At 39.4% G+C, this 26,070-nt stretch overlaps 1 protein-coding gene across 3 annotated transcripts in view; it reads right to left on the reverse strand.

Annotated features, from left to right (window-relative positions):
* DCC (DCC netrin 1 receptor) overlaps positions 1–26,070 on the reverse strand; it is a 555,681-nt gene that overhangs the window by 107,809 nt on the left and 421,802 nt on the right. For all 3 annotated transcript variants that reach the window (XM_058676959.1, XM_058676958.1, XM_058676960.1), the window contains exon 15: positions 501–596. In XM_058676959.1, coding sequence (XP_058532942.1) covers positions 501–596 — 96 coding nt within the window. The remainder of the gene's footprint in view (positions 1–500; positions 597–26,070) is intronic.

Raw genomic sequence — 26,070 nt, forward strand, 5'->3', positions numbered from 1 at the left:
GGTTTCTTGGGCCTTCGTATTCTTATAGGACATCTTTCCAGTTCGACAAACGGGAAAATTCCTAGAAGCGGTCAGTAATGGAATCTCCCAATTCCTTTAACCCCAGTGGTCTTAGGCATTTCTGAGGCGACACGTAAGCCGAGCTCAGGAATAACTGTGCTGTGTGACTCATCTAGTCTAAACCAGCCCAAAGAAACCAGCCACTCCTTGTCAATATGATGGACCCCGATGGACCCCAAATTGAGGAGAGTTTCAGGAGGTACATATTCTTCTAATTAGTGCATGAATGTCTAGAGATTCTTTCCATTTAATTTGGAAAAATCAAAGAAAAAATAAACAGAGCATGCATACACACACAGATGTGCAAGGCTCAGAAGATGAAAGGCTAGAGTCCCTTCTGCTTCTCCGTACTTTGCTTCATTTCGGGCTCGTTTTTCATTTCTTACCTTAACTCAAGCACTGACTACCTGATCCGAAGAGGATTCATGGTACTGACTCACCTGTGATGGATCTTGTGGTGGCGCTTTCATAAAGAGGAACTCCCTCTCCTGCATTGTTGAAGGCTTTTAGGGAGATGACATAATGGGAACTCGACTCTGAAACAGAAACAACGTGAACATGCTGATTAATTTCATGTACTGAAATAAATCAAGGTAAACATTTTCTGAAAATAAAGTTATTGTTAATCTATTATGTAAACTAATGTTTATAAATGAGTGAGTTGGGTGTTAAGAAAAATGGTAGTAATGGTTTTAGATAATCTCACATCCCCATAGGAATGGTGTCTAGAGAACTGGGTAGAAAATGGAAAGCATTTCAACATTTACTATAAAATCTGATGATTCACTATAACCTCAGCCCCCAAAATACAAGGAAAAAGAGCCAACAGTATTATCTGAGGATTGTCTGCAAGAAAGATCAAATGCAAGCTTCAAACTGAATAAAGAGCATTATCGTAGAATAAAAGCCATCCAGTGATCCTGGGAAGCGCAGCGTAGCAGTCTGACAACAGCAAACGTTAACACCTCAATCTGGACCTCTGAGCCTCTTCTCCGGAGGGAGAAAACAGACGCAGGACAAACTCCTGAGAACAATCTCTCGAGAAAAGCTGGACACTGTGAGCGGGATCCAAGCGGCAGAACAGAAGGAGGAAAGAAAAAATCGGATGGGAAGGAGAGATGTCACTCATAAAAGCCTTGAAAGCAGAGCTGCCGCAGTGCCCACTTGGCATCAGCATTGGAAAACCAGTAAGTGCTTTAGCGAGGGAAGCCACACTGTCTCGATCACAGATCACTCTGTTTATTCCCAACTCTTCCACAACACACACAAAAAACTTTTTGCTTCCATGAAAAAGCAAGACCCGGACCTGATCCAACCTGCAACTAAATGTTGACCCCTGGTCTAATTTAAAAAATAATAATAATAGCAAAGGAAGAAATTTAGAAAAGCTGTCTGAACTTCTGAAAGTCAATGAAAACCTACCTATGGATGTGAGTAATAAAAATGTGTGGCAAAACTTCTCTAAGAAAATGATTAAAAGTGAAAGCAAAATAAAGGAGAGACTATCACTGCTATAAAGAATTACATACAAGAGACCCAAAGCTGAGCAGAAATATGCAAGAAAAATTAATCTAAACACTTAACTATTTTGAAATAAACTGAGCAACATCAAGAAATTATGACTCATGTGAGAGTGACAGAAAGCAGAAATTAAAAAAAAATTCAGTGGAAGAGCTCAAGACAGATTTTAGGAGAAACAGAATAAGTAGGAAAATATGTAGAAAAGAAAAAATGAAAATGAGACTGAAACACATAAGGATTCAGGAGAAACTGACAAATACTAAAGTTGGGTAATACCAAAGGTATTGATAATAGGAGAATAAGACAAAAGAACTCTGTTCTACACTGAACATGTTATTGAAGAGCTTCTGCAGACATACAATCATCTTTGCGGCATTTATACATAAATAAAATATCTTTTTCCAGGGGAACATCATATCAATTCTAGGCTTTTTGACAGAAACATTTCATGCCATAAGGAATCAGAGAAATTGATTTAGATACTCAGGAAAATGTATTTGTTTTTACTCAACGCAGCTTGACTCTGAAAGCAGAGTATACCAAGTTGCCTTAAAGTGGCAAGCAATCAGGGAAGTTTGTCCCTGATGTTCTGAGATCCAAATGATCTAAGAAGACATGAACCTAACAGCTGAGTGAACAGTCAACTCTATGAACTACCTTACGGAGAGGTTAAAGAGATACAGCATCCATTTTGTAATGGCTAACATATTTCACAACGTAACCCCAGATCAAGGAAAAATACAGATGCGATGTACAATTTATTTCAACAGAGCGACAAGAGTTCCCGTGCAGTACTTCACTTCCTTCAGGTCCGCAATGGCAGAATCTGCTAGCTGAGGACTCAAACCAGCTCTCCAATCGACTATGGAAGCCGTCATCACTTCCTCCCTTCTCTGCAGCAGCAGGAAGTGAGAAACTGGACTTGGACCCAGGCATTCTGTTATGGAAGTATCTAACTACAAGGCCAAATCCTTGCTCCTGAATAAGCATTATTGATGGTTAAATTTTATCAGTGTTGTTTGGAGACTAGTTCATCCTAAAGAAAATGAATAATAGAGGACAGTGCAGTTCTGCCATTCCCTGTATCCTCAAGAAACAAATTCTTGATATAGATGAGGGGAAATAGAAGTGGAATATAAAAGAGGTTAAAAAAAAGTCCTTGGTTTCTAAAATTCAATTGTAGTAAGAAGGAAATGAGTTTTAAAGATATGTTCTCTATCTTCAGCAAAATCTGGAAACCCTGATTTAGTATCTATATTATGTAGATTTAATTAATATGTGTTTTTTTCCCACAAGAAGAAACAAAGGTCTGGGGCCAGTGTTGGGGCACAGATGGCCGAGTTCTGCTGGTTGCTGATGACACAGGCATCCCACGTCAGAATGCTGATACAAGTCCTGACCGCGCTGCTGCTGCTGCTGCTACTGCAGCTCACTGCTACTTTGTCTAGGAAACCAGTGGAATCTGACCCAACGCGCAGATCCTCCGACTCAAGTAGAAGAACTGCACGGAGTTGTGGGATCTTAGATTCAGTCATACCCAGTTCCAGCTCTTCCAGCCATGGGTAGAGTGAACCAGCAGACAGAAGTTCTCTGTCACAGTATCCTTCTGCCTCTCAAATAAAGAGATATATTTTCAAAAAGAAAGAAAAGAAGGAAGCCAGAAACAGAAACAGAGACATCCTGAAAAACTGATCGTTGCTCTGAATTTGAGCACATGCCGACAGAGCCTGGACCAGCCTGAGACGCAGCGCAGCGAGGAAGCGAGCACAAGTCAGCAGGATCACGTCCAGTGGATTCAGGGGTCCATGCAAACAGACTCTCATTTTCCCAAGACGAGGCCAGCCTGAGGACATTCCAATACTGCCGTGTCTTGGAAACTGTAAGATCTATGCAAGCATGAGAATTGATAAAGAGAGTTTAGAGGATTATAACAGTTGAACATTTCTGAGATGAGGCAGGACCAAACTAACACCCCGAAAAACCACAAAGAATCAAGCACCTGGCCAGTTCTTCCTTCCTAAACTCTACCATGGTACAACCAGCAGCATACATAGGGAAGGATTTCCTGATAATGCTTTAAAAATATTTATATTACAAAAAGAAAAATCACATGACGGAATTAAAAGTGTGCTATTTTGCTGTCCCCATCAATGAGTGTCTCTAGGCCATAAGAAGTAACAACTACCAAGATAAAATAAAACACAATTAGACTTGCTGTATTTCTTAGCACATGGTACCTTCTAGTATCTTGGCAAATGCATCAGACCGCTGAATCTGATCAAGCCTCTAGATTCTAAAGTCATTTGCAGAAAAAGAAAACAGACACACCAAACATCAATTGCCATTTCATGAGGCTGTACATTTGTTACATAATCTATGTCTACCTTTTATATTACAAAAAGTATTTTAGTGGCTTTATACCTCACAATGATGTCTGAAAGTTGATTAAATGGACTTTTCATGAATTTCCTATATGATCCAAATATTAATGTCAAAGATATTAGCTTTCTAAATCATAAAATGAGCCAAGAATCATAACATAGGCATAACAGGAGATTATATTGAATGGATCAGTGACATCTGTGATGAAAATTGCTTTCCTTACAAAAGGGGCTATTTCTTTTATTTTAGATTATGTTTTAAGATAGCTTACTAATAAAGTAACCAAGAAACAGCAGTTAATGTTCTTGGGGACCCAAGACTAACGGGAGAAGATGGATTCTGTTGCCAGGTTAGGAATGTAACTGTATTAACTTATTGCAAAGAATAAATGGAAAGAAATTAAGCAGTAAATTATGTGGAAGAACCTATGAAAGCTATATGAGTTTAAAGGCCTGTAAATTAGTGAGAAATTGGGTTATCAAAGGCTTCTTGGCAGATATGAACTTAAAAGTAGAGCACGCAGGAAATCATGGAACTTAGAGGTAGAAGCGTGTGGAGAAACATTTCGGAGAAAAAAAGAAAGCGAGAGATGGTGAAAGTGTATTTAGGTGAGCTGGCAGAATTCCACGAGTGCAAATGGTTTCTGTAGTTGCTTTAGAGACCAAGTCAGATTTAATATGATTCATCTGCAATGTTTTATAACACAAATATTTACAGTAACTTTCAACCATAGGAAATTGCCTTTATGTAATTAAATCCCATTTGGTTCAGCCTAATAAGATAAGGTTTCACGAAGTCCATGGAAACATGCAATTAAAAGGTTTATTTTGCCCCAAAGAAGTTTTGGTAGCTACGCATCATTCTTCATGACACAGTATATATATAACTGTATATACAGTATACACACACACACATATATATACCAATACAGATATATAGACACATTTCTATGTATTTACAATGAAGTGCAAAAGAGATCAGCAACACCAAACTGAAATATTTGAGTTAGAATTTTTATTAGTTATTTTAAATTTTATTTATTAATTCTACATTTATTGCATGTATTTCAGGCGTACAGAATTTTGACATGCATAGCGAAATTACTGCAAATTCACGTGAACCATCTCACATTGTTTTGTTTTTCTTCTACTATGAGATGAATTATTTACAATTATTTTATTTATATAAGGTGAAAATAATTCTTCTGCCCAAAGGAAAAAAAAGGGAGAGGAAGAGAGACAGGGAGGCAGGGTCCCAGAGAGCAAAAGACTCAGTTGAAGACTGAATCATCATTACAGATGAAAACATCACCAACATATGCAAGGCAGGTCTGCTGCTGCTAGGTTTTCTGAAAATGAAGATTGCAACAGAAAGTAAACACATTGCCTGATACTGGCAGTGAATTTAAATAAACCTGTTTGTTTTGTGTTGGCAAACAAAATACTTTGTGGGACGTTGAGTCCAGCTCCAAGGCCACTAGTCTGAAACCACAGATAGAGTCCCACATACACATCCATATTCTGCACACGCTAACATGCAAGTCCACATACAGCCCATAAGAACACGTTGCCCTTGGTTGACACGCCAGTCACAGCACCAGCTGCCACAAATTCAAAATGTTATACCACATGGCAAGTGGGATGGATGTAAAATAATAAATCAGGTACTCATTCAAGTAAGGAGATTTGATATGGCAGCTTGATGTTTATTAGCTTCAATCTCCAGAATTCAGAGTTAGAAAAATCCTCCTTAAATTCAGAGTTCATCGTGGATGCTTTCAGGTGGTCAGCATGGACCATGAGACCTGACTCCACCCTCCCCGGGTATCCTCACCTCCTCCTTGCCCTGCATTCACAGGGCTCCTCGCCCTGAACGCCTCTATAGTGTGGCTGCGTTGGGAGCTTTAAATCTTTGGAATGTGAAGATACTTCAAAAAATTCCTTGACATAGATTTAAAAAGATAAGTTTTGACTGATGCACAATTTTTTGATAAAATATATGAGGTTTATTTAGAAACATCATGGAAAATGGATAGATGAAAAAATGTGGATTCCAAATTTTTTTTGCCTTAAAATGCACTCATCTTTCAATTCTATTTTCCCATGCAGCTTTCAAAGTTTCTGCATCAGTATTATTTTTCATTAAATCAAAGCAAATATTTTATTCGCTTCATTTTCAGTGTGGTCCTTTGCCTTTCCCTCTGAATGATCGCAATGGGTCACTCCCATCCAGTTGCTACAGGGATCTTGAGCAACACTCCTCATCTCTCCCTTTCTCATCCCCAATTCATGTGACATACATGTCAACCCAGGACAGAGTCTCACGCACATTGATACTCATCCTATCTCCAGTCCTTGTTTTGGAGTTTAGTCATGGTATGGAGAGTCAGAAATTTTACAATTTACTAACTTCTGGGTTCATGAAATGCACTCAATTCCATCAACCCTAACTATGCTGAGCACCTTGGGAGAGATCAGCCTTAAATAGATGTAAAATATGGGCATGGCATGGACAAATCTGCAGTGAAGTTGTGCCTGGTCTGAGAGGGAACCTTGGACATCTTCGGCGTCAGTGTTTTCCTGTGGTTGTCTAAAGCAACACACATGAATACTACCTAGTACCCGACCAGCAAAGACAAAGCCATCCCCTTCAATAACTACTGCCCTTGTGCCCTGTATACTCCAAATCCTCATTTGCGTATTTGGGTGTCTAGACTGCTTGTGCAGTGTGCTTTTGTCAAACTATATGTGGGCGTACTAAGGACACCATAGCATTTTCTATTGCCCCAATATGGATGAACTCAATGTTCAATCATCCAGACCAATAAAAATGCCATTAATTTACTTAGGAGCTGGTAGGCAGTAACCTATATTGCTTGAACCCGCCTTAATATTGTGGTGTAGCCTGCTGGAAACATGTCTTAAGCGTGAACTGGAAGCAACAGAAAATGAGGGTTCCCCCTTTACAGGCATGTGGTGGTGTAATTTAGAGCAGCACCACTAGAGGGCAATGTGGAATTATTTTCCCCGCACATGCTCAGAGCTCCCAAACTTTGCAAACAGTAAATCACAAAAGAACTGATGCCCCCTTCTATAGAAGCATCAAGTGAGTTAAACACATTTAACGTTATCATGATGAGTTCCAAATGATTTAATTATTAAAAATGGTCAAGTCCCATTGTGCAGGAATAAACTTAACTACCGTTGTGGCAATAAATTTATTTTTGGTATTCCCTGAAAGGTTGCTGGCAGGTATTTCTGAAAAATTTATTAATTTCCTCTGAAAGAAAAAAAAAACCACAGCTGTATTCTATTCCTTTGAAATCCCTGGGATGCAGCCTCAATAACACCCTCTGGATCTTGGTGGATGTCCTTATATTTAGCTGTGGCTATTCTGAGTGATTCCAAACATTTTGAAGTATGGATAAGAATTCTATCATCATCCGGTCACCCTCAAGCCAGGACACACAAATCAGGGAAAAGCACGCAGGCATACAGATTATCTCTGAGAACCCGAGGAAGATTGGCTGTGGGCCAGTATCTTCTCTGTGGCCAGCGGCAGAGGGTGTGCGGGGGCACAAATGTGCACTTATTGTTTGAGTTATAGAAATCAAGCAATGGTAATCAGCTTGGTTCTCCTTCCCCAGAGAATCTGTAACTGGGCGAACCACAATTCCCAGGTTTTGTTGAAGCTTCTGAGAAGGCAGAAGATGGATCTGGCTCCCTGGGGCCGAGGGAACGAGTCAAACAACCTGTGGAGAGCTCCTTCCGGCTAGACCAAGATGCTGTGCTTGGTAACGAAGCCAGTGGGAAGAACATCATTATTTTTAATTAATATTTTGTGTGAATTCAATGCCAGTGGCAGGTGCCAGATTGACAGCCCAGTCTTTTATTCATTACAGATTGTGTTCTTTACTCAGTGGCCCCATCCATGCCAAGTGCTTGGTGGGGCCCAGGCTCCACACCCCTGCATCTTTCTCCCTCTGTTAGCACTGCCAACAAGTCAATTAGAGAAAATGAGAATGGTAGCTGTTTTTCTAATGCAGACACCTGCTCATTGCAATGAACTGGGGCTACAACATCCACAGAAAATATAGGCTACTGGATTGCTGTCAGATAGTAAATATTACTGAACACCTTTGACCCTACCTGCCCCGAACTACTTAATTAATTGTAATGGGTGGAGAGTAAATACAAGGGATTGCATTGACCCCTTAAAAGGATGAGCAATTCATACTTAAGAGGCAAGTTATACAATACATTCAATTCCACTGCATTACATATATCCTTTTGTTAATTAAATTAATGGATAATCCAACTAGTTCCCTAGTAAAAATTTTCTACTTCTCTAGGAATATTATCCAACTGATTTTCTCTCTCACAATTCTTGTAGAGACCAGCTATCTACCTGGTCAGTGTAGGAAAGTATTTAAATCCTAACAGTGAAATCCAAGGTACTTTGCCTTTAACACAGTATGCTCTATTGTTAAGAAAGAAACTAGGTAAATGCAAACCATGAGAAATACCTGCGTGTGGCACACAGAAGACATTCAACAGATATTTGTTGAATTCATGCATGCATGAGACACAGAAGGGTAAGTTACTTGTTGATGTTCAAACAGCAAGACTTTAATCTATTTCGACACGGAACTCGGATTTCCTGATGCCAACCTGCACATTCTGATTCTTTGTGTGTTCATGAGAAATGAAGTTCCAAAATGTGCCAGCATTTCTCTGTCTCACTTGCACATTCACGTTCAATTCTTCCTCTCTTCATTGGTCCATCACCCATCAGTAATCGTTGCATGTCTGTAAGTCACTGTTGTAGATTTCCAGGGTATAATGTAATTAACAACAACAGCAAGAAAAGAAAAAGCAACAGAACACTGGTCTTTCCTGACAGTTTTTATTATTATTATTATTATTATTATTATTATTATCTAGAAATTGTTGAAGCTTACAAATAAATACAAGAGAAAAGCTGTCTGGAATCAGGGACATTTTGTGGAGAAAGTGATAGTTATCCTGAATCCTTTGATGAGCGAGGACTTGAGGAGAAAGGGAAGAATTAGCAACACAAAAGACCTGGCTACTGTAGCAGTGTGTATCGTGTATTCTTATCTCAAGTGTTGTATTGAAAGAAAGGAAGAGTGAACTAATCCACCGAGTTCTCCCCTTTCTTTTCTTTCTCCATTTCTTTCATACTCGCAGTAACACTTGCTGGGTGCATAGTTAGAACCCTTGTTAACCACCTCAGAGCCCTGATTTTATTGAATTATCCAGTCTGTGGCATAGAGAAAGAGACCCATACTTCTGGAGTGTGCGCGTGATTATCACCTTTCCACAGTTGAAAGGGGATAGAAAGTTTAACTACAAAGGCCATTAGCTGCAAAGGCCAGCTTCCTGTCCAGTGCTACTTCCCTCTTATGGAATAAGGTATAGTGAATAGATCTGACACATGTCAAATGTATCTTTTGGGAACTTGGATTTCCCTGACCTATGTAGTCAGAGAGAACTGGAAAAGATGTTGAACTAGGTATACTTCAGAGACTACTCCGGATCACAGGAGCCTGAACCGAGCTGGGGTAGAGTGAACAAAAGTCAAAGAATGGATGCAACAAAATGGATAGATACATTTGAAGGGACAAGGGAGAAAGGCAGGAAATCAGGGCAACTCCTTGGCATTGAGGTTGTTAGTGAGATGTCATAATTACCAAGACTAAGACTTCAAAGGAAACAAAATAAATGTTTGCTTCTGTTATGTTTGATGCATGGAGGAAGGGGCATTGCAATTAAACTGATTGGCTTCTTGAGGCCCTGGTCACATCATAAGAACTTGACAGAAACAACTGTTTTGTGGTAGAGTTGGCTTGAACTTGGCAAAAGCAGAGCAATGGCTGCTTAAACTTTTTAAGCAGTTTCTTCCTTGCTTTCCTTGTGGAATTAATGAGTGGTCTTGGGGTGATTTAGCCTTTAGCTGGAGGTGATCTCTGTAGAGTTGCCAGCTCTCCCTTGGTGAGTGCTGTCATACTGTGTGATGCACTTCATCAGACCAAGGAAAACCCACGGCTTTCATTCCTCTGCTTTGATTTTGAAAACTTTTTTTCCCCAACGATTTCAAAATGTTACAGAACAGATAGGATAGCGACGCTTGTTCCTGTTTCAGAACTGAACAGGCTGAAGTCTCCCCCGTAAGTCCCGAGAGACTCAAGCACACTCAGGTGCACTCCTCCATTGACTCAGACATAGAAAGTCTAAATTTCCTCCAGACTGTTCTAGAGAGAAGCTTTGGACATCAAATTAGAGCAAAAGAAAAGCACTCTTCACCTGTTTCACTTGGTATGGTAGGCAGAGAGCACTTTGGGTTGGAAACAAACGCTTAGGTTACAAAATATGACAAGCAATTTACTAATGGAGCAGTTCATGAAACAATTCCTCAGTTAAACTTTCTATCCAGAAATGGACCAGAGCATACATATCCAGACACACGGGGTTTCTCTCTCTGGTCAAACCTCTCAACAACCACCACCACAACAAGAAAACACTCCACACATTAAATACAGGACAAAGTGGGAATTCTGCATGAACAGTTAATGACTCAATTCATTAGAAACACAAGCACTTACAGTCAATTCAAAAGGAAATCATTACTTTTGTTTAAAAATAAGATCAAACTATAACATCAGCCTGAGGACAGTAAACCAAAATAAAATGAGTTTTGCTCAGGAACTAATTTCTCTTGTCCTACCTTGTTCCTCCTTTCCCCTCACGTTTTGGATTGATTCTTAATTACTCTCCTAACACATTCCTTTGGTTGCTGGAAGAGGGAAAAGAGCCAGAGAGGAGGAGAGCAAAGGAAACACGGAAGAGAGAGAGATCAGGTGCTGGTCTAATGCTACCTACCATCCTTGTTTTCTAACTCCTGCTGTGCCAAACGCCCACCTTGAAGTGCTGTTTCACGCTTATCTCCCCAGGAACTGAAGAGGTGAGTACAGTGATTGCTTCTATTCTACAGATGAGAAAACCACAGAGCTCATTACGTAGGTGTGCTCAGAGTCCAAGCTAGGTCTCTCCTGTTTCCAGTGTTCCCACAGGGCACGCTACGGTGAAGGCTGAGAAGGGCAGCCAGGTCAAGAGGCTCCAGGGCTGTGCATTCTTTGACATGTAAGAGTAGACATCATGACACAAGGGAAAAATATTGAAACATCAACATGCCTCACTTTAAGCCAAGCACACACTGAACATATAGATGTCTTTGAGGTTCTGTACAATATCACAGTATACTAGCATATGCCACGGCAACAGCCTTTTAAAATTTGACTTTCATTTTTTATTAATGTAAAGAGAATAGATTTGTGCATTCAATGGTGCGTTTGCTTTGCATTTCTTATTCTATGTGTATAGGAGTCTCCCTGGGTGCGTATGTGCATATCCAAGTGCAAACACATGTCTGATTGGACGTAGTGTACTTAGGGCCCTGCCTTCCTGAAGCAGTGTCAGAGCCGTTATCTAAAGGCTGAGTTTTAATCCCTTAGTATCCTCCTTAGATGACACCCAAACACTCAAGCAACCTGTAGCCTTCATACAGGTTGATTTATCTGTAATCAGAGTAGTCAATCATTTACTGCTGCTTCTTTCTTCATTATCCACAGACTATGTTTCAATGAGCCCCATAGTCCTCTCTGTAGCAAAGTAAATGTTCTACATCCATTTTAGTCCATAGCCACATGGGGCTGTTAAAACCTCAAACTGTTAAAGGCACAAATAAGAGACTGATTGGTCTTTGTTTCATTTTATACAACGGCATTAATTTCAACTGAACTGCCGACCCAGAGAGGATGGCTACCTGATAGACAACACCTACCCAGGAGCCCTGCTTCCTTCAGGCTCTCATGAGTGACTCTTGAGGCTAAGGTCTGTTCACAATGCGAACAGGAAAACAGATCCAATGCGAAGGGTGTTTACAGCCTCCCTTTATTTTTCTCTTCAAATGTAAAATGATTCACTATGGAAGCAAACTATAACTCCACATCCCGAGCTAAAGTTTGAGAGATTACATACCTGTATCTACCTTGAAAGAAATGTAGAGCATTTACTTTAATGCTGGATTCATTTTCTTATCTACATTGCAATTAGCATTTATCCTCAAAGTAAGAAGAGTGTCCACTTGTCAAACTCTCACGTGCTTATGATTTTGTATTCTGTGTTGTATTCTAACACTCAAGTTATTGCTCATTTGAATATTTACTTGAGACATACAAAGCAGGACTGAAAATCTGCCTATGCTGGAGAGGGACAGTAATGATGATTCTAGAGGGACTGAAAAATTAAACTCATTTTTAACTTGTGCTTTAATAAAACATGATAAAACAGAACTAGAATAATTATGTAAAAATTCAAAAATTATAACTACTAAAAGTAAACACCATGAAGAACACAGCATTGGGCCATGTGATTATAAGTAAATATGCTTCTGATTTCTCAGAAAAATTAACAATTTTAGTTACACACGGTCATTTTTTTAATTATAGAAGATAAAACTGAGTTATGTAAACTGAGCTAAGAAGCAGCCAAATGTCAGCTGTAGTAGCATTATCGAAGAGATATGTGGGTAAAATTCATTGTAACGATATTCTGTCAACATCAGAAAACCAGGGAAAATCAGAAGCAAAAAAGACTGAGGAGCCCCTGCAAAAGTGTACTGAATTATAACACTATGGATATACATTTGAATTTTAATAGAGGATGATTATTAGAACATGATTGCTTGAAGTTGTCACAGATTTTAATACAGCTGTATGTTTGGAAAATTCAATGAAAAAAGTAAACAAAAGAAAGTGATCAATTGCCACCTATCCTGTCCTGGCGAGACAAGCATGTAGTTAGGTTGGGGTTTCCTAAGCCTGACTATTTGTGGGAACTGGGAGGAAGAGTCCTGCCAGAGGATAATGCCCACGTGGACGCTAACAGGGGCTGCTGTCCCAGGCAGGAGGAAGACCTTCCTGAGTTCACAGGGCCCAGGGCTTCTAGTCGGGTTCCTGCAGCTCTTAGGCAGGCTCAGAGAGAGAACTCTTGCCTGGCCAGTTTCACCCAAAGGATGCAGGAGATGGCAAAAATGCCCCGGTCACTGGGCTTCGGCATGTGCATGAAAAATGAACTTTAACTACTTAAAACATACTTGTTCTTAAACATTTTTCTTCTCTACCTTCCATATTTGTCTGCCTGCTTAATCTTCACATGTAAATTGCATAACCTTTACTGGAGATATGTCTTGTTAATACTTTTAAATAATTAGAGGCTGGATTGGCAGTAGATCACATTCATTTTAGTTCAGCAACATACACAGAATGATACTACTTTTGACACTTCAGTATAGCCCTAAGTTTTGTTCACTTTCTTTTCTTCATTCTCTTTATTTCTCTCCCTCCTCATCTTCCTCCTCCTCCTTTTTTAAGTCATAACTTTTCATTAATACATAGCCTGCTTTGTAAAAGCCTGCAAGAACCTCCAGCCTAGTCTAACTGCAACCAAAAACATTTTTGTTTCACTGTCTCCATAACACTCAGAAAGCCCACTTCTCTGCCACTTGGAGGATGACAAGAGGAAACGCAATCACACATATGACAAGCTGCAATCTCTCCCACGGCACTCACCAGCTCCACGCCTTTCAAGCCTGTGGACTGGGATTACCCTTCTGACAAGATGACCTGGCCCTAGCGTTTGTTCCTGAATATTTTGAGTTCATTATTTAGTGGAGATAACAAGCTTAACATAAGCTGCTGATAAAAAGATCATCTTTTCATTTTTAGACTGTTCACTTGAAATGTTAGAACTTTCTGTCATGTTACCTATAAAAGTTGCCCTTCAGATCACTGCGGATTGCTTTATCAAATCAAATCCACCAATACGAAGTTTCCATCCATAAACGAATTCAGAAAGATATGATATTCAAGGAGGTCTTTGCAAACAACAATGTTACTGGATCATTCAACATCCTGAGTCATCAATTGAGGTAGGAAAGCCTCATTTGCTTCACTAAGTTTTATTATTTTGGTAATGCATGAATCATAAATATGGATAAAGAAGGTTTACTATAATAACTGACTAGGTTTATAATACATATATAGACATGTTTACTCCACAGCATCACACACATTCCTCCTGTAACATGAGGGGCATTTTCCAGGTGAGATTAGATGATTCTATACATTTTAGTATGATTAGACCGTCACAATGGACTGTTGAGAGAGGTCATACAAAATATTTTGTGACAGCACATGCGGAATTTGATGTCAGCAACAAGTAAAACCAGGAGATTCACGTTTACGAAAATGGAATTAATCAACGCACTTTTGAGAAGCAGAGAAAGACACACACACACACACACACACCCCTCTAAAGAATTCAAATAGAGCAGCAAGTAAGTAGATTGAATCAGCAAACAAAACATTTCCAGACAGTTATGGTCCTTGTGGCTTCAGGAGATAGTCCTAACAAACATTGAAATAATTAAGAGCAGTTCTTCTCAAACTTTTGCCCAAAAAAATGAAGAGCAGAAAGGACTTCCTAACTCCTTTTCTTAGGAAAGTATTCACTCTCATACCAAAGTCAGGCAAAGCTACTACAAACGTAAATAAATAAATTAAATAAATAAATAAATAAATAAATAAATAAATAAATAAAATAAAAGCACAGGTAGATAAGTTGTGACTGATGAGAGAATCTTCAACACAATACTCGCAGACATTTCAGCAACAGTTTTAAAAGGTATTATACTACAGGGCTCAATGGGACTGATTTCTGCAATTTAAAACCAGTTCACCATATAGAAGTCAATCATGATAATAAACTTGTAAGACTCATCAGTAATAATTACAAAAAAACTGGGTTTAGAAGGAGACAAAGGACTTGAATAATTTTCCAGAGAAGATCAACCATGGACCAGTAAATATATGAGGAGATGTCCCACATTACTACTTAAGAGGGAAGGGAAACGGAAATCAGAAACAGTATTTGTTATCACTTCATACTTATTAGAATGTCTACTACTTAACAAAACAGAAGAAACATACTACGTGTTGCCAAGAATTGAGAGAAATTACAACACTTTCGCATTGTTCTTGTGAATGTAAACTACTATACGCTCTATAGAAAACAGTATGGTGGTTCCTCAGAATGTTAAAAAGAGACTCAACTGTCCAGGATTAGTAGTGTGGTTTGACTATCCTCTGAAATTTCCATTGTTGGAATCTAATGCCTGGTCACCTCTTAGACAGGAAGGGGGAAGGGTACCCAGGTATACAGGCTTCTATGCATTCTGTGAAGGTGCAAGGTCAGAGGATGGCATTGTCACCTTGAGTTGCAGTCCAACACATAGATATTCATTACTGAAATATATGCCACAATCTTTGGCTGCAGCTAGATGTCTCTTGATAAAATCCGGGCATGTGGGTGTGATAGTCAAGTCGTTGCTTTTAGAGGAAATCAGGAGAGACAAAGAATAAAGTTTGTTTACCAAAGAGAAAGAACCATTAGCAGGAAGCCTCAGGATACTGTTACTTGTGTAACCAGGGCTACGTTCTTTGATGAATACCAGCAGTATTCTTATTCACATGGGAGCACATGGGGTCACCATTCTCAATCTTTCTATACCCCAGTATCCACCAGAGTTCTACTCACTGAATGAAACAATGACTGGTGTGAAGGAAGTTGAAGATTGCAAATGCATTCAAATGGTAAAGTCTTTGCCAGGGTCAATAGCTTGTAGCCGAAAATGTTAGGCTTGAACTCAGATCTATTTGAAATTTTCTCCTAAGAATTCTCTCATAGGAAAATTAATGTGATAAAACAAGGCATCTACTTGAGAGAAGATCTTCCTCTGTAAACTGGAATATAAGATCTGTAATGGCTTTACCAAAGGATTTGTTTTGTTTCTTTAGTGAAATGAGAATGAATATCATATTGGTCTCATAAACTTCCTGAGCAACCACCCACTGTTCTCTCAGCCTTTTCAACATTAGTGAGGTCTGTGTTTGACGGACTCTAAAATGAATAATTCGAATAGGAAGGCTCATTTCCAGGGTGCTTTTCGCTTACAAGTAGCAATAGTAGTTAGCATTTGATTAATGGATGTTTTTGACAATGCTCAGTATTAGAACATTCCTATCTCATCCTTCACCCATTAAACATAACAATTTCTGAACAGTTCTCTTCCAAAACCATTAAATTTAGTAATAGACTAACTGGGCTGCCATCCATGGGTTTAAGTATTAATGATCACTCCGGAAATGAAAAGTTTGTTGCCATTTCTTTATGCTTGAAGGTAGAAATCAGAGACAGCGTGCGGAATACTTAACAGGACAGACTGTTCCAAGTGAGAAACATCACAGTGGGAATGTGCAGAATGAGGTTTGCTTCCTTATTGTGGGTGCGTACAGAGGTGTGTGTGTGTGTGTGTGTGTGTGTGTACCTAGAAGAGATTTAAAGAGTATACGTGATGTTCATGGTTATTACAGTTAGGAAAGAATGTGTTTAGGAAACCAAACTGGTAATTCAGAAACTAGAAAAATAAAAGTTTTAACAATTTTTAAATGAAAAAGAGTTAAGAGATACCTGAATCAAGTATTAAAATTCTCCCTCCAAATCACTGATTCATTATTTTTGTTCTAATTATGACAAGTGGAATTTTTTGATTCTTCCAGTCATACTGTATTTTACAGAATGCTGGAAACAGTGGCAGAAATCTTTAGTGTTTTCTTTCTGATCATTCTCCAGTTCTTTGTGAGTTAAGAAAACACATGAGGGGTGGTTGTTGGGGTGAGCAGTTGGGCTACTCGTTGAGAAAAGAGGATCACAGGTCAGAATTCCTGGTTAGGATCCTAGCTATTCAACCCCTGCTCCAGCTTCTCTGATGCTTATTCCAGGTAAGTGCTGATGGCTCAAGCTCCTGGATTTCGGCCAGCCATGTAAAAAGAGCTGGGTTGAGTTTCAAATTCCAAGCACTGGTTTAGCCCAGCCCTGGTTGCTGTGGGCATCTGCTGAGGAGACCAGCAAATAGAACATTTCTTGGGAAGTCTTGCTGGAAAGAAGTAAGGAAAGAAAGAAAAGTAGAATAGAAGAGAAGAGAATGAAAATAAAAATTCCCAAACATTGATGTATTGACCAATTTTTTGGCTAGATAGAGATTACCTCCCAGCTGACATGACAGCCAGGTTTCCTACAAAAAACAGGGGCTATTTCTCTGTAGTCAAGAAAAGGAAAAAAATGTTAAATCATATGTTAAGCAGTTGTACATATTTTATCATTTTACTATTTGCCATAACCTAAAGGAATCCGTAATGTTAGCACTCATTTGCCAGTCTGCAGCCGGGCTAATTGGAGGTTCCCTATTCTGTGCCAGTGATCTCCCAGACAATAAGGGGAAAAAGGCTCTGTTCTAAGTAGTGTATCTCATTTCAAATCATGTTCTTTCTACTCAACCATAATTGGCAATAGAGTTGTCTCTCTTTGGAACTCGACATGCTTATTGACTTGCCGATTTACCACATTAAATTCCAAACACACTAATGCTGTAATAACTCTAATTAACTGAATAAACTCCTTGAAGTCACACTATTTTGATGTTATTATATTGTTAATGATCTCAAACAATTTATTTATTATGCTCTTTACAACTGTAATCTGTATCTCATTGATAATAACAACCAATCTTAATCTGCTCATTGACTAAGGGAAGCCAAGTAAATGTAACCTTAGAGGTCTATAATAAGAAACTGAGCAACTTGTTATTACTACTTAACATATTTACTTCTAGATTTTATTTTTATTTTCATTTTAATTGAGAGGAGATGACCCATCACTGATTCACTGCCCCCATGATCTTGTCATGCCAGTCCCAGGCCATGCCAAAATCAAGAACCTAAAACTCAGGTTAGGTGCCCTGTATGAATGACGGGACTTCACAGCTTGAGCCACGAGTTCCTCTCCAAGAAGAAACCCCATCGAAACCAGAGGATGCAGGACTCAAACCGACCTGACACGTCTGTCACTAGAACCCCCAGCCAGACGTGGAAGAGGCGATGTAGACCCAGCATGTCACCAGGGCAGCAGAGCCCTGGTGGACCAAAGACATACTTGGGCCAGCATTTCCCCTCCTAATAAGGACCAGAAAGGCACCTGCTCTGATTTCCACATCAGGAGGGGTGTAAGAGCCTCCTGCACACTTTTTTTTCTTTTTTAATTGGAAAGTCAGATATACAGAAAGGAGAGACAAAAAGATCTTCCATCTGTTGACTCAAAGCAGGGCTGGATAGGAAGCAAGGCCACTGGGATTAGATTCCGTGTCCGTATGGGATCCCGGTGTATGCATGGCAAGGACTTTAGCCACTAGGCTACCACGCCAGGCCCCCTTCTGCACACTTCTTTGCACAATATTTTCGTCTGTGCCTTTTTGTCCTCATGGATCTCTGCTTTCTCTCTGCCTCTCTGCTGTACGGAGAGCAGGTCCTAGAACGGACTTCCCCTCAATAAAGGCCTCTTGTTAACACTCAGCCGGAGTCTTCTGCTTTCCCTGGTGGTTAGTGATTCTTACACAGACATACCAAGTAAATGCTATACCAAATGGCCAGGACAATTCAATGACCGTATGCACTTGACAAATTACAGACACTTTCCTATACTCTGAACTCTGGCAAGTCAAATCAGAGGGTGAATAACTGAAGAGAAAGGATACAGAATATGAAATATAATCAATGAAGAAGCCTGACTACATGCACAGAAGGACCTAATACTCATCCAGGCCCTGTGTGTGTGTGTGCGTGTGCATGTGTGTGTGTGTGGTGTGGAAAGGAGAGAGGAAGAAAGGCAAGAGATAAGTCAGAAGAGAGAGGCAACATCAAGATGGCTCTATTCATTGAGCATTATATCCCTTTGGTTTTTCAGTTGTAACTCCAAGGGTACTTTGCATGTTGTTATCACAAACTCTCAAAAGGCTGGTTAAAACTTTCTTTCCCAGGAACTAGTTAAAAATCCACTTGGTTTAACTTCAGCCATCTCTAGTTTCAGTGGAGAAAAAAAAAACAGAAGAATTTTTCAGTTGCTAAAAGCCTGTGAAGAATTGATTTAGACTTCAGAAAGTTACTTGAACTTCAGTGAGATGGGCTCCATTTGCTAGATGCTTTTTCAAAGTTGTACTTGGCTTTCACAAGATCAGAGGGATGTGAAAAGTACATAACCTGATGCGACGCACCAGCACGGATAACAGATGCTTTGGAGACTGTCTGAGTTTGGGTTCGATCACTCACTAGCTGAGAGATTATGACAAGTCACTTAAGCCTTCTTAGCCTCACTTTAACTTAATGAAACAGCGATTATCTTTGTGAATGGATCTGACCGCATCCGTCCATTGAGGCTTACTACAGGGATTAAGTGAGAGATGACAAATCAAATATGTAAAGCGTGGCACACAGTAAGTCTAATATCTGCTTTTTATCATCATCAAAGTTATGCAAGCCTTCTATTGTTTAAAATACTCAATTTAAGAGAATTTCCAGGGCATCTTGCACATGGCGGCAAATGCAATAATATCTACTTGCATTGTTGAAACACTATTGGTTTGAAAAAGGGATGGGGGATAGGTTCCCTTTGTTTTCACCCCAAGGCCTAATAGCAACAAAGAGTTCACAGGGAATAAAGTGTGAACTTCACATTAAAAAGATTTCACATGTTAACAACAGCCTAATCAGTACAGGAAAAATAGAATCTTAAACCAGATTTGTTTCCTGTGGGTGCACATTTGTTGCAAAAATAAGTTCATTCTCCCCCATGCTAACAGGATCTCTTTTCTCCTCCAACTCTTGTGAAGGTCATGCGTCTTTGCTTCAAGAGGATGTTGGGGACATGAAGTCTCCATAGCCAGAAGAAAGCGGACCACAATGCAGGCAAGGATGTAACAGTGAGGAGAGAACGGCTCCTTCCCAGAGAGGCAGATGTATGTTGCCCTTTCAACATATTTTATTTGATAGTATGTGCAGCTGTGATTTTGATGTCTTCGTAAGAGTCAACAGTGACATGTTCTACAACTGTGATTGAAAAACAGCCTCTGTGATTCCAATACTAAAAGGCCAAATGGCAACAATACCAGCGACTTGGAACAAACAGGAAAGAAGTTGCAATTAAATTGCTACTACCATGAGGTAAGAGATTAGAAAAGGCTGCTGATGATAGTAGCGTCCAAGATGAAGAAAAGAGAATTGTTATCTTCTGCCCCAATTGTTATCTTCTGTCCAGTATTTTTATGGTGTCCCCTGATTTCTGCTTGGAAATAAGTAGCGTATGTTTTATTACCTTTCAGATTTCACTTTATTCTCATGGGTAGACGTCTTGATTTTCTCAGTATTTGGGGTTTTTACTTCATTGATGTGCCTGTGCAGAGGAAGATGCGATACAGAGTCCACACAGCGGGCTGAGTGGGGGCCACTAAAAGGGGTCTCAGGACTCCCCATACAGAAAGGACATCATAAGTGAGACTGGATGTCTTGGCAAGTTCTGGATATTAAAGGAGTGGTCCAAGAGAAGGATGGACAGTTAGGGCACAACTCCCAAGCACTAAAACAGAATAACTGCATAATAATGGCCTCATTGTATTTCCTTTCCAGGTCTCCGTTTTTGGAACAGAGGAGGAGAGGGGAGATCTACACAGGAAATCATTTCTGTCTGTCATCAGGGACCTGCATTTGAGGCAGCTCTGCTCTATTCAAGAACTGCCACAATGCAGTGGCATCCTTTCTTTCAACCCTGGATTTTTTTTTTTCTCATAAGGATGAGCATATGACAAAGAAAGATTAGTTAGTGGCTAAGTCTGACTGACCGGCTAAACGCCTGGAACATATTTCCCTAGGATATTGGATTCAATTAGTACCTCAACAAAATATCTATAATATGTAGTGTGGACCCTGGAACACTTTGGGAAGATGAGTTAGGAATATTGGTGTAAAACTATTAGGCAATCCAAGCTACAATCAAGCTATGTCTTTATCCAAAACACTGGAGCTACCTTACAGGAATTTGGAAACATGGCTCCACTGGTTTGTCCATGGGAGCCGGCACCTTCCCTACCCCCCTTGTCCTGCAGTCCTGTGCATACCACTTGTCTATCCCAGAGAAATGAATCCATCCTACTCCTGAGGTCAAAATTCATTAGCCAACATTTTTTCTACCACAAATCCTCCAACAACACTATTTCAAAGGATCCATCAAATTACCAATGTTTATAAAACTTATCTTGCCTCACTTATTTTTTCCTTTTTTTTTTTACATAATCATAAAGGCTTTGGGAACCCAAATAGTACAAAGGAACACATTTCATACCATGCTATACAGTCTTCAAAATGGTGTCTTAGGGCCAATCACACATTTTCAATAATCATTCGGCAGGAAATATTAACTATTTAGCATACCATCCACTCCCAAGACCTGTTTCTTTTTTTCATAATGAAGTAAAATTGCCTACAATATGGCAATTCATTCATTTAGGGTTTAATTTCAGGAAAATAGGCAAGAACATCTGAAAATGTAACTTCAGATAATGAACTGAATTCACCTACATCTGTAACATGAAAGCATTAAAATACATCAGGCCGATTCTCAAAATCCTGCTGAAATGCTAGGGAAACAGAAGCCACACTTTTCCTTGAGCTCATTAGTATCCATATTCTGCTTGAAGCATTTACAAGAAAGAAATTGGATAAATAGCACTGCAAGAGAAAAACCACAGACAATACAGGCTAAAAGATTCCCAATCAAATCTGAAGTGAAACTATCCTAGAGCCCATTACAAAGAACTTAGGGACCACATCGTCTCATCAGAGATCACTGAGGTTAACTCGAGTACAACTAGAGAAGTCTCACTTAAACAAGAAAGCTGCAAAGCAACAACCTAAAGGGAAATTGCCTTTCTTCTGCAGTGTACTACAGCACATGAATACTCAGTGAGTGTGTCACTGTGGTTCCTGCAAAGCACTCAGATGTTCTTCAGATACTCAGGAATAAGGAAGCGGTAAATCTAGCCTCCTTTTTAAAAAATTTACTATCATTAAATGACATACGTCAATGTGTTTTTGTGATTATGAAAGCTTAACGTCAGGCTGGTTTTCTATAGTCATTCCTACACTTGCTTCAAAACATACGAAGCAAAATCTTGTTAACTATAAATAGAGACACGCAAACTCACATACACACACTCACATACATGCTACAACACAATAAAAGACGTCCTCATGGTGCTAACTCACTTTTGATTCTTGTACGTCAGTGATTTTCAGGCTACTAAAGTGCATTGATTTTTCTTATTCAAAATGTTTTTATGTCATAAACTCGCAACTTTTACATTCCATGCGTGAAGAGATATTTTATTTTTACATTCTATGCATGAAGATGCATGGTTCGATGGAGGGGAGTAGGGTTGCTGAGCTTGGCACTGCGTTTTACAACGCACTCTCTGAACGTGGAACGCACTGAGGGAGGGGTAAAGGTTCATTTCTCCACAGGCTGAAAGGCCTATTTCCAACGGCACTCAAGTTAAATCTACTGTCTAAACACGCAACATGACAGTTAAGATTCATTCTGGATGAGATTCGTGACAGAAATCAGGAAATAGATGAAATGCAGTGTGGCATCTTTTGTACTTTCGAAAATTTAAAAGTTTTGGGGCCCGGTGTGGTAACCTAGCGGATGAAGTCCTCGCCTTGCACGCCCCAGGATCACATATGTGCACCAGTTCGTATCCCAGCAGACCTACTTCCTATCCAGCTCTCTGCTTGTGACCTGGGAAAGCAATCAAGGATAGGCCAAAGCCTTGGGACCCTGCACCCAAGTAGGAGACCCGGAACAGTCTCCAGGCTCCTGGCTTCGGATCAACACAGTTCTGGCCGTTGTGGCTGCTTTGGGAGTGAATCAATGGATGGAGGACCTTCTTCTCTGTCTCTCCTCTTCTCTGCATATCTGACTTTCCAATTAAAAAATAAATAACACAGTGAAGCAGTTTTTAATTGTTCATTACATAACTCTCATGGTCAAAATGGACTAATAGGAACTGGATATACTCCAGACCTCCTGCCTAGTTTGACTTTAAAAGAACAAAAGGAGACAAAATTTACAAGACATTTGCTTTCAGGACACTGGTTATCAGACAGATCAAGTTATTGATCTCTAAGAGAAACACAGAGAACTGTTTGTCCCACTTCCTGACTGGAAGATTTCCCAGGCTGCGGCAGTGAGACACCAAAGAGGAGCCCCGCAGGCTGAGTCGGTGACACACGGCGGATGCCAGAAGTGGCCAGGGCACAGGTAATGCTCAGGAGAGCCCTGGCAGTCAACCAAAGGGCTCTGTCTTCACTCTTCATTGGATGAGTGTGTGTGTGTAACCTTCCCAAGGATTGGAAAACTCAGGATCATTAATACATGACTTTGCCTCAGCCAGACTGAAACCACAGAACTCATGAGATTGTGGGTAGAATACACAAAGGCATTGACTCTACTAGCTCTCTGCTACCAGACAGAACTCAAGTACAAGGTCACAGTCAAGCCTCAAAACGGTTAGTGTTGCTCCAGCGAACTTAACCGCATTCCAAAATTAAAATTAGGATTATATGAAGATGAAACAAAATAGACTCCAAAAATTAAAAATATATAAAGAATATTTTAAAGCCTGTCCATATTTATTTGTTATGTTAAAGAATATTTTAAGCACCAAAAACTCTCATACCGAACAAGATAAAACATACAATGCTTAGAAAGTTCATAAAATGGGCAGAGATGAAAAAAAAAAAGCTAAACACAAAACAAACTAGGTAAAGGTACTCCACAATGAGCAAATTAATTAACAGAAGTTAATCCGGGAATGACAGAAAAGGAACTAAAACTGTTCTATAACTCATCTGCTTAATAAAATACAATAAAATATGAAATCTGTTGAAAAAGAGAGCTCCTACTCCAGTACCTCTGGAGGATTAAAAAGCAGAAAGATATTTTCCCTGCTTCTGTATCTTACTTTTCATCTGGAAGCACTATGTGCTTCTTAAATTAAAAAAAAAAAGTTTACAAAGTTAGAATACGAAGTTTTCTAATGATCATCTCTGTATTTATCTATTTAATCTATGTACAGAATTCTATTCCAGTGGTAAGATCTTTTCTCTACCCATTCAACAATGATATTCATCTTTGGCACATCTTCCAAATAGCCCTAGAAAATTCAGCAGGCGTAAAGACAATGCAGCTACTTTGGACCTCAGAGGGTGGAAAGTGAGAAAAGAGTTACAAATAGACAGCATGCATTATTAATGGTGCAGCCTGGGGCTCTCCTTAAAGATTGCTAGAAAATGTCTACAGGTGCAGAAGACAGCAAACTAAAAACGAAATCCACAAAAGACAAAATCCACTGCTCATGGTTTCTTTACACTCCTCTCCGGGAAAGCAGCGGCTGTGTCGTTGAAGGAATCTGTCTAAACTACTCAGGACTTTCTGTTCAACACGTTATTGTTATTAGGAGTCTTTTTTTTATGGGTTTCACTCTCAATATTATTATATAGTATATAATGTGATATGTTTTATTAGGTATAATGAGTAAGTTACATAAACATATAGAAAGTAATCTGAGCAGCCAAATCTGAAACCCTCAACTATTTTTAATATTCCCTTTAGTAGGGCACACTCTTAGGTAGAAGAGAAAAACTACAACATTACAAATGTCACATTTTAAAAATTGCAATTTGAACTCTGGGGACCTCTATCACATTTGATGGACAAAATTTGATGGACAAAATCATAAGTTATAAATGATTTACATGTGCACATTTTTTAACTTTCTAAAATCACAAATGGCCTTATTTTATTTAAAAATTCAATTAACACTTACTAAAAAATGCTTGGAAGGGGATTATACTACTGTTTTGCAGATGAGAAAAGCATACAAAGTCCAAGGAAATGGCTATTGTTATATATGGACCAACAATCCATTTTATTTTCTTTTTAAAATGTGTTTTCTTGGAGATGCAGAAAGAGACAAAAGGAGAAAGAGTGAGAACTCTGATTGGTGGGTTCATTTCTTGGATGTCCATAGCACCCAAATACATAGACATGGCTTCAAAAGCCAGGACCTGTGAATCCAGTCCTCCTATGTAGATGAAAGGGACCCAGCAAATCAGGCCATTACTTGCTGGCTCCTACATGCAGTATTGGCAGTAAACTGGAACTGTGAGTAAGCTGGAACTCAAACACAGACACTTTGAACTGGGATGCAGACTAACCCAGTGCTATGTTTACAGCCCCTAACAGTTCATTTTCAGAAATGAAATTCAAGCCTTCATTGCCCACTATACCACTGGAATTCGAGGAAGTTTAATCATCACTTGAACATTCATTTTTTAGGTCATTTTTTAGTAAATGGCACATTTATGTATATTTATCCAAAGCTTAAAATTGTTTATGATACTTGATAGTTAGAAATATCTGATATATTTACTACTCCCATCCCCAACACGGCAAAACTCCCATGTTATTGCAATGATCGCAATGTAAATTTTGATATTTGTATTTTTTAAAAGGCCAACTTCTCAATCTATTAGCTATTTTTCATATCTATTAACTTACTGAGATCATTTTGCAGGGAATAAAGATAATCTTACTTACTTTTACCAAAAAATTATCAGGTGGCATTAAAATCATTCACTCATGGTTAAATACGGAAAAGAGAGAACTACTGATCCAAACACAGATTCATAATTCTATGTTTATTTAACTTTTCATGTGCTTGCAATATGTCTAATGGAGTCTACTAAAACCATGATCTCTGACAACCACCACCAAGAGGCAAAGAATGTTAGTTCCCTGGGGCCAGAGGCTTGTGAAGCTGGTTGATACCCTACCAGTGACATGGGCATCCAAAATGGTCACTGATTCAAGTCCTGGCTGCTCCACTTTCGATTCGGCTTCCTGCTAACAGACTGGGGAAGCCATGGAGGAGATAGGCCAAATCCTTGAGTCCTTGCACCCACACGGGGGACCCAGAAGCAGCTCCAATTCCCTGGCATTGGCCTGACCCAGCCTTAGGCAC

This window comes from Ochotona princeps, chromosome 18 (genome assembly GCF_030435755.1).
Source record: "Ochotona princeps isolate mOchPri1 chromosome 18, mOchPri1.hap1, whole genome shotgun sequence".
Classification (NCBI taxonomy): Eukaryota; Metazoa; Chordata; class Mammalia; order Lagomorpha; family Ochotonidae; genus Ochotona; species Ochotona princeps.